Genomic DNA, 12,772 nt, shown 5'->3' with positions numbered 1-12,772 from the left:
TTGTTTAACCAACTTTGCTCTGATGTCTAAATTGTATCTCTGAGCCGGCATGTTACGGTATGTTTGTTTTCTTAACCCTTTGTTCCGCTCTTTTCCTCCTTACTGCTGCATCGAGCCCATTTAGTTATCTCTGAGGGCAGATTTACTGGTTAATGCTTTTGTGAGTTATTGATGATGTCTTTGTTCCATTTAGTTTTCTGTACTGAGTCCTTTTTGTGTATGGATTTTCTTTTCATCTTCATTGTTCATTTGTATTTTATTGAGTTTGAATTTTGTTGTGATGGATAGATTAATTTTCTTCGTGGTGACTCTAATAAAATTTTCCTTTATCTTGCTAAGTTTATAATTGCTAAATAAGTGTATGTCCCTGTCTTCCTATCCAGGTAGAAGTTCCATACCTGTGCTACTAGCTCCCCCTTTTATATTTTTAAGTTGTCATTAATTGCAAATCAGCATCCCTGATTCCCTGTTTTCAGTTTGACAGATTCATTTTTCTCTTGGGAATTCTTTATCTGTGTTGGTAATCCAGGGGAGGCTGTCACATGTCATATCTCATGTTTTTGCTAGTGTCGTTTATTTTCTGTCTAAACAATGTTTCTTGTAGGGATTGTCTGGTTTTTACAATGTTCCTTTATTCCTGTTTATCTGTGGATGTCCTAATTTTGCCATCATATTTGAGAGACAGTGCTGTTGGATGTGCATGATTCTTGGTTGTCAATTCTTGTCTTTGAAGGATTTATTTACGTCATCTTTCTTCACTGCACAGATTCCACCGAGAAATGAACATTTCAGTCTTATCGGTACCCCTTGCAGGTGATCTCTTTTCACCAGCTACTCTCAGAATGGTTTGTCTTTGGTTATTGAACTTGATTGTGCTATAATCTTATGTCTTTCTTTTGCAGTCTCTCCTGAATGGGGTTCATTAAAAAACCCCATCTAATGCTGACCTAGAATTCCAATCATGCTTCTTCTCGATAGTGTCCCACAGCTCTTAGATTCCCTTTACTTTTCTTCATTCTTTCATCTGCTTCTTCCTCAACGAGGCTCCTCTCATGGGGTCTGCCCTCTTTTGCTGGTCGTGTCTTTCACGGACTCAGTTCTACTTCTGATGCTTTCACTGACATAACTCCTCAGGCAGCTTCTGGGTTTCTAGTTGTTAGTGTATGGTTGCTTAAAGTCTTTATTCTGGGAGCTATTATATTGTTCTCCTGAAAACTTGTAGCATTTTGTGTCTTCCTTGATCTCTTGGAAGACCCTGTATGTGTCTTTTTAATTCCTGATCAGGTAGTTTTATTACTGTTTTATCCCCAGGAGGGTTTTATGCCCCTTCATTTCTCCTCACTTGTTTAAGCCATCTAATTCTGTTCCTTCATATGGTTTATTATCATCTGCTGCCTCAGAAGAGCCCTATTGGTATAGTGGTTACATGTTGGACTGCTAATTGCAAGGTCAGCAGTTTGAAACACCAGCCACTCCATTGGAGTTACTGTCTTGGAAACTCACAGGCACAGTTCTACCCTGTCCTGGAGGGTTGCTATGAGTCGGCATTGACTTGATGGGCAGTGACTTTGGTGTGGTTTTTGGTCTTGGAAGAGTTTGGTGATAGGAGTTATTGCCAGGATAGGGCTTCTCCATATCTGCCCAATTGGGCAGAATGTGCCTGTTGGATGTGGCCCAGTTGTTAACTCACTGGGTGGTGAGGTATGGAGTGAGTTCAGAGATCTGAACTATTTGGGTGTGGAATGTGTGCTGTTTCCACAGTGCTGAGGGCTGAACAGAAGATTGTGCACTGCTGGTCTGAGGGCTTTGGTGGGGATAACTGGGAAGAGGAAGAGAGGGTGCTACCGATCCAAGAGTCTATAGCATGTGAGAGTGGTCAGGGAAGCAACTAATCTACAGGCATATGAAGGAAGGGGGGAGTAAGTGTGAAGAGTAGGCGAGAGTATGGTGAGTGCACTTAACCTTCGAGAAGCAGGGAACGCTCCTCCTTGGCTCTGGAGCATGGTGCTGGAACTGAAGCATGGCTCTGGAGCATGGTGCTGGAACTGGAGCATGGCTCTGGAGCATGGTGCTGGAACTGAAGCATGGCTCTGGAGCATGGTGCTGGAACTGGAGCATGGCTCTGGAGCATGGTGCTGGAACTGTTTGGCAGCCCCAGACGATGGGGCGTCAGCTGGGGATGCTGTTTACTGTATCGCAGTGTGCCGGCACTGGGCAGGTCTTACGCCAACGTTCTGTAATTCACAATGTCCTCCCTTTTCATGCAGCCTGCTTCCATTTGGCACTCTGTCTGGTTCTTCCGTCTTCCACTGAATGCTCAGCTTCTGTAGCTGCCCTCTCTTGTTCACCTCTGTTCTATAATCTCTAGTGGGGTATTGGACTATACTCCCATCATCTGGGACCATAATACGCTTTTTGAAAACAGCAATTGTCTGTGTGGTGGGAAAAAGAGGGAGTCAGTGTGTCATTGAATAATGAATTGGAGTTGGCTGTTTTTCACAGAAGCTAAAGAATGTGAATTCTACAAACATTGAACATGGGCCAAGTTTGAGCTGAGACCTTTTTTTGTTTTGTTTTTAAATCATTTTATTGGGGCTCATACAACTCTTATCACAATCCATACATACATCAATTGTGTAAAGCACTCTTTTTTTCCCTTTTATTAGGGGCTTCTACAACTCGTATCACAATCCATATATATACATACATCAATTGTATAAAGCACATCCATACATTCTTTGCCCTAATCATTTTCAAAGCATCTGCTCTCCACCCAAGCCCTTTGCATCAGGTCCTCTTTTTTTTTCCCCTCCCTCCCTGCTCCCCCTTCCCTCGTGAGCCCTTGATAATTTATAGATTGTTATTTTGTCCTATCTTGTCCTATCCGGAGTCTCCCTTCCCCCCCTTCTCTGCCGTCCATCTCCCAGGGAGGAGGTCACATGTGGATCCTTGTAATCAGTTCCCCCTTTCCAACCCACCCACCCTCCACTCTCCCAGCATCGCCCCTCACACCCTTGGTCCTGAAGGTATCATCCACCCTGGAGTCCCTGTGCCTCCAGCCCCCATATACACCAGTGTACAACCTCTGCCCTATCTAGTCCTGCAAGGTAGAATTCGGATCATGGTAGTTGGGGGGAGGAAGCATCCAGGATCTGGGGGAAAGCTGTGTTCTTCATCGGTACTACATCGCACCCTGACGAACCCATCTCCTCTCCTAAACCCCTCTATGAGGGGATCTCCAGTGGCTGACACTTGGGCCTTGGGTCTCCACTAAGCACTTCCCCCTTCATTCAATATGGTGTGTGTGTGTGTGTGTATATATATATATACATATATATATATATGTGTGTGTGTGTGTGTGTGTGTGTGTATGTATATATACATATATTCTTTTTTTTTTTTTTTTGCATGATGCCTTATACCTGGTCCCTTTGGCACCTGGTGATCGCACAGGCTGGTGTGCTTCTTCCATGTGAGCTTTATTGCTTCTGAGCTAGATGGCCGCTTTTCACCTTCAAGCCGTTAAGACCCCACACACTATGTCTTTCGATAGCCGGGCACCATCAGCTTTCTTCGCCACATTTGCTTATGCACCTGTTTGTCTTCAGCGATCGTATCATGGAGGTGTGCAGCCAATGATATGGTTTTTTGTTCTTTGATGCCTGATAACTGATCCCTTCAGGACTACGTGCTCACACAGGCTAGTGTGTTCTTCCATGTGGGCTTTGTTGCTTCTGAGCTAGATGGCCGCTTGTTTATCTTCAAGCCTTTAAGACCCCAGTCACTATCTCTTTTGATAGCCGGGCACCATCAGCTTTCTTCACCACATTTACTTGTTCACCCGCTTTGGCTTCAGCAGTTGTGTCGGGAGGGTGAGCATCATAGAGTGCCAATTTAATAAAAGAAAGTATTCATGCATTGAGGGAGTGCTTGAGTAGAGGCCCAAGGTCCTTCCGCCACCTTAATACTGAACCTATAAATTTAGACACATAGATCTATTTCCCCATCCTCATATATATATTTGCATGTACATGTCTTTGTCTAGACCTCCATAAATGCCCCTTGACTCCTAGCTCCTTCCTCCATCTCCCTTGACTTTCCTCCTGCCCTACTACCATGCTCCATCCCCACCTGGGCTACAGCTATACCTCATCTCTATGCAACCTTACCCTTGCTCATTCCCCACCAGGCCTGCCACTCCCCCCTCACTACTATTTTGGGTCCCATGTTGTTCCCTTGTCCCTGTGTTTGTTGACACCACTTCCTTACCCCCCTACTCCCCCAATCCAAGTCCCCCCGTTTTTCCTCCAGATAGTTCATCCAGCTTGTCCTATTCAGACAGACCTGTGGAGACACTTAACATGCATGAAAACAAGACAGAGGAAAACAAAGCAACAGTATACAACCAGATAACAAAACAACAAAAACAAACCACTGGCAAAGAACAAAACAAAACACTTCACAAAAGAAAAGCTTGTAGTTAGTTCAAGGATCGTTTGTTGTGTAAAGCACTCTTATACATTCTTTGCCCTCATCATTCTCAAAAGTTGCTTTCTGCTTGGGTTCCTGGAATCGGCTCCTCATTTTCCTTTTTTTCCTCCCCCTCCCTCCCTGCTCCCCTCTCTGTGAATTTAAACTGATTTAATTCTCACTGCAACCCCTTGAGTTTGGTGCCTTTATTTACTCCCGTTTTACAGCTGAGGAAACTGAGGCTCAGTCCTGTGCCCAGGATGGCGCAGCTGAAGCAGGTGCTCAGTCAACACTCACTGCGGGAATAAAAGTTTTCCACTGAATGTGGTGGTGTTTGGCTCAGTGATTGTTGGATGTCTCCTCCCTTCTGCCCTTCCCCACCCCCAATTCTTTCAGTGTGTGCAGTGAAGCTCTGGCGTACTTCATCACGGTGAACTCTGAAAGCCACCGGGAGGCCTGGACAAATCTCCTGTTGCTGCTGCTAACAAAAACCCTCAAGATAAACGATGAAAAGGTATGAATCACTGACGTCGAGCCCATTGTAGTGAAAACCCTGTGGGTTTTCAAGACCGGACCTCTTTTTTTTTTTTAACAGTTTTATTGGCACATAATTCACAAATCATATAATTCATTAGTTCAGTCATATTAAGTAGAGTTGCACAATCATCACCACCGTTTTTAGAACATTTTCTTCTTTCTTGTACTCACTGTTATTAGCTCCTCATTTCCTCCCCTACCTCCCTGCCGCACACACCCCCAAGGAACCATTAATCCAGTTACTGTTTCTCTAGCTTTCCCTATCGTGGATTTCTTATACAGAAAAACATTAAAAATATATATAACTACAATAACAAGTAAAACAGAATCAAAAAGAGAAAATATTAAAAACCAGAAACAGTTTAAAATGGGTCAAAAATGAGATCAAGTGATAAGGTGTTATATTTTAACCTAATATAAGTATTATATATTTAACCTTATGTGTATATATTAACCCAACTGCATCTGCAACAATTTACTTCCCAATGCATTCTACTAAATAGCGAGGCTGTTCACATCCCTCTTCTACATACAGTCAGAGGGGATTCACCAGAGGCTTAATCCACGTGTACTTCCCCTTCATCTTTTCTTCTTTTAAACTGAAAGCAACAAAGAGGGGAGATCAAATGATAAAATCTTGCATGTTATGTCAGCCATAATCTACACTACAATACTGTCTGATAACGAATCCTTGATTATTCTGGTGCTTACATTGCCTCCCATTTACCAGCACAAGGCTCTTCAAGCTTGCCCCCTTTTCGTTTCTTTTCTTAATTAAAATATTTATTTTGAGCTAATTATAGATTTGTATGTAGCTGCGAGAAGTAGCGCAGGGCAATCATGTGTACCCTGTAACCAGGGCCTTGGCAAGAATGCAGGAAAGCCACACTTTCCCTTGACTGGAACTCTTGATGGGCGTAGAGATCCTCATCTGTCTCCCACAGAGCACCTAATGGTTTCTAGCTAATGACCACCTCTCTAGTAGCAAGAAGAAAACACCAATATCTCGTGACATTCCAGGGTGAAATGAATATGTTTTTAAACCTTGTGGGTTTTTTGGTTGTTTGTTTTTAAAGCTTCTATGTCTAAGTTTCACTCTCTGCTTCTCTACACCTCAAGTTTAAAGCACACGCTTCGACGTACTACCCCTACTTGTGTGAAATTATGCAGTTTGACCTGATTCCGGAGCTTCGAGCAGTGCTGCGGAAGTTCTTCTTACGGATCGGTGTTGTGTATAAGATCTGGATTCCTGAAGAGCCATCAGAGGTCCCAGGGATACCGTCATCGGTGTGGTAGCACTGGTCCCACAGCTGCAGCTCCACAGAACGCTCCTCGTGCCCCCTTTGACTGACACATCTCACAAAGGGTCAGGTCGCTGAAACAGTCAGTCAGCATCTCAGATCTCAGGACGGTCTGGATACAAATGGCCTCCACGCTGAGCCCAGCAGAGCCCCCGACTAAGGCGGATGGTGTCTCCTGAAAGTGTGGCACACACTCAGTTTACACAGTCGCTGGGAAGTCTGCTTCCTCACTGTCATTCCATTTTGTTGATTGAGTTGTCTGTCAAATTTGTCATTGCAGATGCCGTCACTTTCTGAGCAAGTCCCTGATTGGTTGGTTGTGAGTGTTTGGTCAGAGGGAATTGCTCTCCTTGATGATTCTGAACATAGCTGTATAGGTTCGTAATGACTAGAGTATGTTAATAAAATGTCTTGTAACGGCTAACTGCCACTGAGAACAGGCTGGGTGCTTTGTTGTTTGAGTGTGTTAGAGAAGGCTGAGTGCTCTGGTCAGGTATGAGTCAGCTGTAGTTAGACAAGTTTGGGGAAAGTTAGGAAAAGAAGGGTTGTTTTTTGTGATTTTGCTTTTTTTTTTTTTTAACGTCTGAGTGTTTTTTAAAGTACTTTACCAGGTGACATTATTGAAGATATGATTGAAGGCAGAATTTAGTAATTAAGTTAGAAGTAAGAGCTTGTAGGATTTTCAAAAAGAAAACCTTTATATAGGGCTCTCTGCCTGTTGTGGTCTCAGCTGGGAAGAAGAGTCTACAGGGGATGTCAGTGAAGATGATTAGCCTTCTTTGAAGTATGTATATATTAAATTAATATTTCAGAAGATGTCCATCACATACTCTGAAATCTAATATATGAAATCGTAAAGAAAATGAAGTCGTAATTTAACCAGAGTTAATTTATATATAAGGAAAACCTTTTTATTTTTACCTCAGGATACTGAGGTATTGCTTGTGAGAAACACTGCTTCACACAGCCTCTACTGAGTGTCCTTGAGAGAAAGGGACAGTGACTGGGTGTAGAAGGGGCCCTCCTGGGGGCCTCCTCAGCCAGTTGTGGTAAATAGAACCAGAAATGAGCCTATGCTGGTGTGTGCAGCCGGCACAGCTCACCTGACAATTGCAGGAGGTGGCAGGTGCCCAGTGGTTCCATTAATTTGAGCCTGGGAGCTGACTTTTTTGGAAGGTTGGGCTTTGGGGTCCTTGCTATGTTGATTATAGTGCAATATTCTTCACTGCAGTAGAACTGAATTCTGATGCAGCTTGTGTACACATACAACCCAGAGCCTGTAAACAGTGTATTTGGAAGCTTAATTTTTTTCTGAATCACTGAGAACCAGAACCATGCATTCATTCTGTGCCCTGCCACCCACTGCTCCCCTAGAACAGCAGGGAGCATTAGAAAGTGTTACACAGAGGTATTGGAACATTCAAACATCTACTACACCCTCTAGTCCTGTAAACTGGGTTGTATTGATGTCAACTCTGGTGCCTTAGAAGCTACTAGTTTAGAAACTTTTCTGTAAAAATGGATAGTTTTTCGTTATAGAGAAGGATTTCTGGTGCTTACTAGGAGACTGGTTCCCCCACCCCCCTAAGTTTTCTGCTTTTGGTAACATCCTTGAGAAATTGTGTGTTGGCCAGCTGTACCGTCTACTTTCCTCTTTCCCAAAAAAAGTGTTTTAATTTCTCTACCAAAGAAAAAAAAAGACCAGGTTTAGGTTTTTATATTACTTATGCGCCATTAGTGACGAGCAGATATATGTCAGCAGGAAGGGACTTTGGCAGAATATTTCCTGTGAACAGAAGATGCTGGCGCATTCGACGTATTGTCCTGGGACCCATCACACCCTGACACTGCATCGTGGGACCCATGTCCTAAGATGTACTCCGTGGTACTGTGGGCTGTCCCCGCCTCCATGAGGACAATATTTGTGCTGAAGGTCGAAGTTAGCACCACGTGTGTGTTCATTCATACTTAACATCTTTTGTACAGCAGAGCTACCCAGCCCTTGAGTGGTAGAAATTTGTCTGTCCTCCCACGGGTCACACTTTCTTCATCAAATGTGATTATGAGACTTTCCTGATAACAGTCTTGCCTTCTCTTTAAATGTTTGCCTCCTCTCCTCTTAGGACGCAGAAATTGTAAAACATTTTGTTGTTGAAACATTCAGGGTTGGATTTCTTTTTAACTTGCTTTTTCTGAACATATTAGTTTTCTGAAGTTGACTGGGACCAGTAGTGGACTTTTTAAAAAACTGGATGTAAAACTATTTCAGGTAATTTTTCTCATTAGTAGACAGTGACAGGCAAACAGGAAGTCCCCGACCTCCAGTAACAAGCCATCCTTCTGTTGTGACTAAATCTAGTCTCTCCTGTACACATGACCTGGACCACCCAAACACTAGTGAAAAGGAAGGGGGGCGGACGGCTCCACGGCCCAGCCAGGCGCCGGGTGCTTTACAAAGCGATGGGGCGGGAGAAGCTTTCTCCACGGCCTTATTTCTTTCTCAGAACCTTCAGTGTTGATGACACATGCTGGGTCTCGAGATGGTTTCTATGGGTTCCAACACTGATGCTTTGAACAATTTTGTTTTTCTCCATTGTCCATTTGGGAGCTCACCAGCTTTGGCATCTTAGCAACAAACAGTGAATGGGACCTTTCATTCCAAGTATGCATCTTGAGAGTCACATACACCTTTTCCCTGTTGTTCCTTGCATACAACCAAAGAACATACGTTATGGAAAGTGTACATTACTAGATGGAAACAGGCTATTTTCCTTTGACAGGTAACTTTTGTATAAAATGGAGTCTGTGATTATGGATACACATCTTGTGCTCCTCACAGTTATTAAAGAACCTGCTGACACATGAGCGTCTGACTATCTCATTCAGCTGTTTGTGGTTACGCTGCAGCAGAGCTGACTCCTCAATACTGCAGTTTCTGAATTCTGTTTGAATGTTTGTGTTAGACATGGCTTGAGCTCAGAAATTTCTTGGATTTTTGTTAGTATCGTTAGCGGTCAAGTTAGGGGATGGGTGGGTGGGGAAAGACGCAAAGCCGAATACTTTAAAGAATAGATCTGAAAATCCTTGCTCTCAAAAAATAAAAAGGTTACAGACACTATCAAAGGTGTAGTTTTTCTCCGTGTTCTGATTTTTAAAAAATTTTATCTGCATATTTGCATCAAATATTTCTTTATGTGCAAAATGTATGTTTTACCTTCTTAAAATGTCTAAAGGTTAGTTAAGAGCTACTTTGATTTAATCTATACATGATGATTAAGTGCATTTAATATTGGTAATTTATGAAAAGCATTCCTTGCCCAATGGATGTATACACTTTTTGGACGAATAAGCAGAATTATATAATATGAAATGCTCTGTAAAGTTTTCTATGTAAAAAATATTATGTATAATACTGTTAAAATATCCCATGCTTTAATCAGGTGGTAAATCAATAAAGTTTTAAAAAGTAAAGTTGTTTTACTGTAGTGATTAAAATGTCTTACCAAGTTGGATTTTCTGGTTAGTTTGTTCTTAGGAGAGGTACAAACTTGATAGGTGGTAAAATTCGACTTCCATACTTAACAAATCCAGTGGAGAATATTTGATGTCTCTGAGTGTGGTACGTATGGTCAAGCAATTGGCTGCTACAGTTAGAGGTTTGTTCCCCCCACTGGTGCCTCAAGAAGACAGGCCTGGTGATCTGCCTCTGAAAGGTCACATCTCTCATCATGGGTTGGCATCAAATCCAAACACAACTATCAAAGAGAGTCTATTAAGTGTGGGCCTGACTTTTTAAAGAAGTGTTTTTCCTCCTAAAAGAAGGGCATAAAAATCCACTCATGTGAAAACTCTTTTTCTCAAGCTCACTTTAACTCAATTAATTTGATCAGTGAGTTGGTTCCCAAGAAAACCTAATGTGGAGGCCAAGTTCATCCCCCGTCCCCCTTCCTGCTTCCCATTACAAAGAAAGACAGCACAGGGCCTTCTGCTAGGCTTGGGTGAGTAGGAAGCAAACTCCATACTCTCTGAAGACCATAAACTGTAGGTTTGGGTTTGTACTGCTCAGACTCGACTGGAAGACGTAAAAGCCAACCAACAGACCTTGAACTATTTATAGGCTTTTCCATTTTTGTCAGTGGCTTTCTTTTATTGTTACTGTTTTTTGTTGTTACTGTTTTGTTGGTTTTTACTTCCTTTATTTGGCTTTGCCTGGTTTTTGCACTTATTAATGTATCTGCATGTCTATCTAGATAAGATAGGTGCGATAAATAATTGGAATATGAAAGAACGGGACCCATGGGTGGTGGTGGGGTGGATATGGGAGAAGGGGAGGTGGGAGAAAGGAAGGGGGAAGGGAAATCAACCCAGCGACAAGGGAACAAGTGAACTAAAGTCAATGGAGGAAAGAATGTAAGATGCCTAGTGGGGCTTAATCAAGGACAATATTGCAGTGAGGAATTACTAAACCAGAATGAAGGCCGAACATAATGGTGGGAAAAGAGTAAAGTAAAAGGAAATGGAGGAAGAATCAGGAGGCAAAGGACATTTTATAGAGGCCTAAATACACATATGTACATATGTAAATATATACATAATGAGGGAGGAATAGAACTATGTACTCATAACTGTATGTTTAGAATTATGGTTGCAGATGGACATTGGGCCGCAACTCAAGTGCTCCCTCAACACAAGAACATTTGTTCTAAGATTCCGGCGCTCTTTGATGCTCACCTTCCCAACATGATCGCTGAAGACAAATGGATGCATAATCAAATGTAGTAAAGAAAGCTGATGGGGCCCAGTTATCAAAAGTTAGAGCATCTGGGGTCTTAAAGGCTTGAAGATAAACAAGCAGTCATCTAGCTCAGAAGCAACAAAGCCCACAAGGAAGAAGCACACCAGCCTGTGTGATCATGAAGTGTCAATGGGATCAGGTATCAGGCATTTAAGACAGAACAAAATCATACCCAGTATGAATTGGGGTGGGGTGCATGGAGTGGAGAACTAATGCCCATCTGTAGATGACTGGACATTCCCTCATAGAGGAGTCACAGGGAAGAGATGAGCCAGTCAGGGTGCAGTATAGTACTGATGAAACACAACTCCCCTCTAGTTCTTTGGTGTGCTTGCTTCCCCCCACTATCATGACCTCAATTCTACCTTACAAATAGGATTAGACCAGAGCATGCACACTGCTTCAGATAAGAGCCCCAAACAGGGAATTCAGGATAGATAAATCCCTCAGGGCTAATAATGAGAGTAGAGCTACCAGGATTAGGGGAGGGTGGGGGGAGAAAGGGGGTATCAATCACAAGGATCAACTTATGACACCCTCCCAGGGGGACAAATAACAGGAAAGTGGGTGAGGGGCCACAGGATGATGTAAATATGGAAATTATAACTTATCAAGGGTTCATAAGGGAGGGGGAAGAAATGAGCTGGTGGGCTCAAATGAGAAAAGAATGCTTTGAAAATGAAGCAGCATATGTGCAAAGGTGCTTGACACTGGATGAATGTATGGATTGTGATGAGATGTTAGAGCCCCCAATAAAAAATATTTTTTAAAAATAGCGGGCTCCTACAACTAAGACTTCATTGCTGTCAAGTCATTTTTGACTCACAGCGACCCTATAGAATGGGGTAGAACTGCCTGTGAGTTTGCAAGACTGTAACTATTGACAGGAGTAGAAAGCCCCACATTGTTTTCCTGAGGGACAGCTTGGTGGTTTTGAACTGTTGACCTTCCAGGTTACAGTCCAATGTGTAACCATTATACCATCTAGATCAAAATGTCATTGCTAGAGTTAAGGAACTCTGACCTAAAATGACTTCTGAGTCTTAAGAAAGCTTCTTCCAGATGGTGGTGCATGATGCAAAGGTGGCAGATCCTTTCAACTCTCTGGCCCTTTTCTGTTTGTTAGTTCGTAGTTATGTCCACTTACCTATTCAAAAGATCTCATTGTGTAAAGGAATAACTGGCTTCACGGGTTGAGGATGGATTAGCTGAACCTTAAAATGGGACAGAGATGGGAACATCAGAAGTTGTCTGGAATGTAGGCCTGGTCTCCAAGGATCTTTTGCTCCAAGGTCTTGTTTGTAGATTGAACTGCTTAAGTTCTGAAAACACCTGAGGTAGAAACTGTCCTGGCCAGACCTCTGGTGATCTACTTCCAAAAAAATCAGTCCTTAAAACCCTATGGAGCACATTTCTGCTCTAACACAAGTGGGGTCATTATTTGGACCTCAACAATAACTGACTCTTGTTACTGGTAATCAGGCTGAAGTGTACCCTTAACTAGTAAGATGCCAAGATAAAGGGTGGTAATAAAAGGATGGTAAAAGGTAGGCCAAGAAATTATTAACCAAAGGAAGGCAGATGTAACAATATCAGTATGTTAGTCCAGGTTGACTAGAGAAACAAATTCATAGACAGTGTGTAAGAGAGAACTTTATATCAAAGAGCA

The 12,772-nt window shown here is 42.6% G+C and overlaps 1 protein-coding gene across 2 annotated transcripts in view; it reads left to right on the top strand.

Annotated features, from left to right (window-relative positions):
• The window catches only part of ARFGEF2 (ARF guanine nucleotide exchange factor 2), a 106,885-nt gene extending 97,123 nt beyond the window's left edge, over positions 1-9,762 (top strand). For both annotated transcript variants that reach the window (XM_075528616.1, XM_075528615.1), the window contains exons 38-39: positions 4,867-4,984; positions 6,127-9,762. In XM_075528616.1, the coding sequence (XP_075384731.1) occupies positions 4,867-4,984; positions 6,127-6,303 (295 nt within the window). In that variant the 3' untranslated portion in view covers positions 6,304-9,762. The remainder of the gene's footprint in view (positions 1-4,866; positions 4,985-6,126) is intronic.
• The last annotated feature ends 3,010 nt before the right edge of the window (positions 9,763-12,772 follow it).

This window comes from Tenrec ecaudatus, chromosome 12 (assembly GCF_050624435.1).
Source record: "Tenrec ecaudatus isolate mTenEca1 chromosome 12, mTenEca1.hap1, whole genome shotgun sequence".
NCBI classification, from domain to species: Eukaryota; Metazoa; Chordata; class Mammalia; order Afrosoricida; family Tenrecidae; genus Tenrec; species Tenrec ecaudatus.
This window is presented reverse-complemented; position numbering and strand designations above follow the sequence as displayed.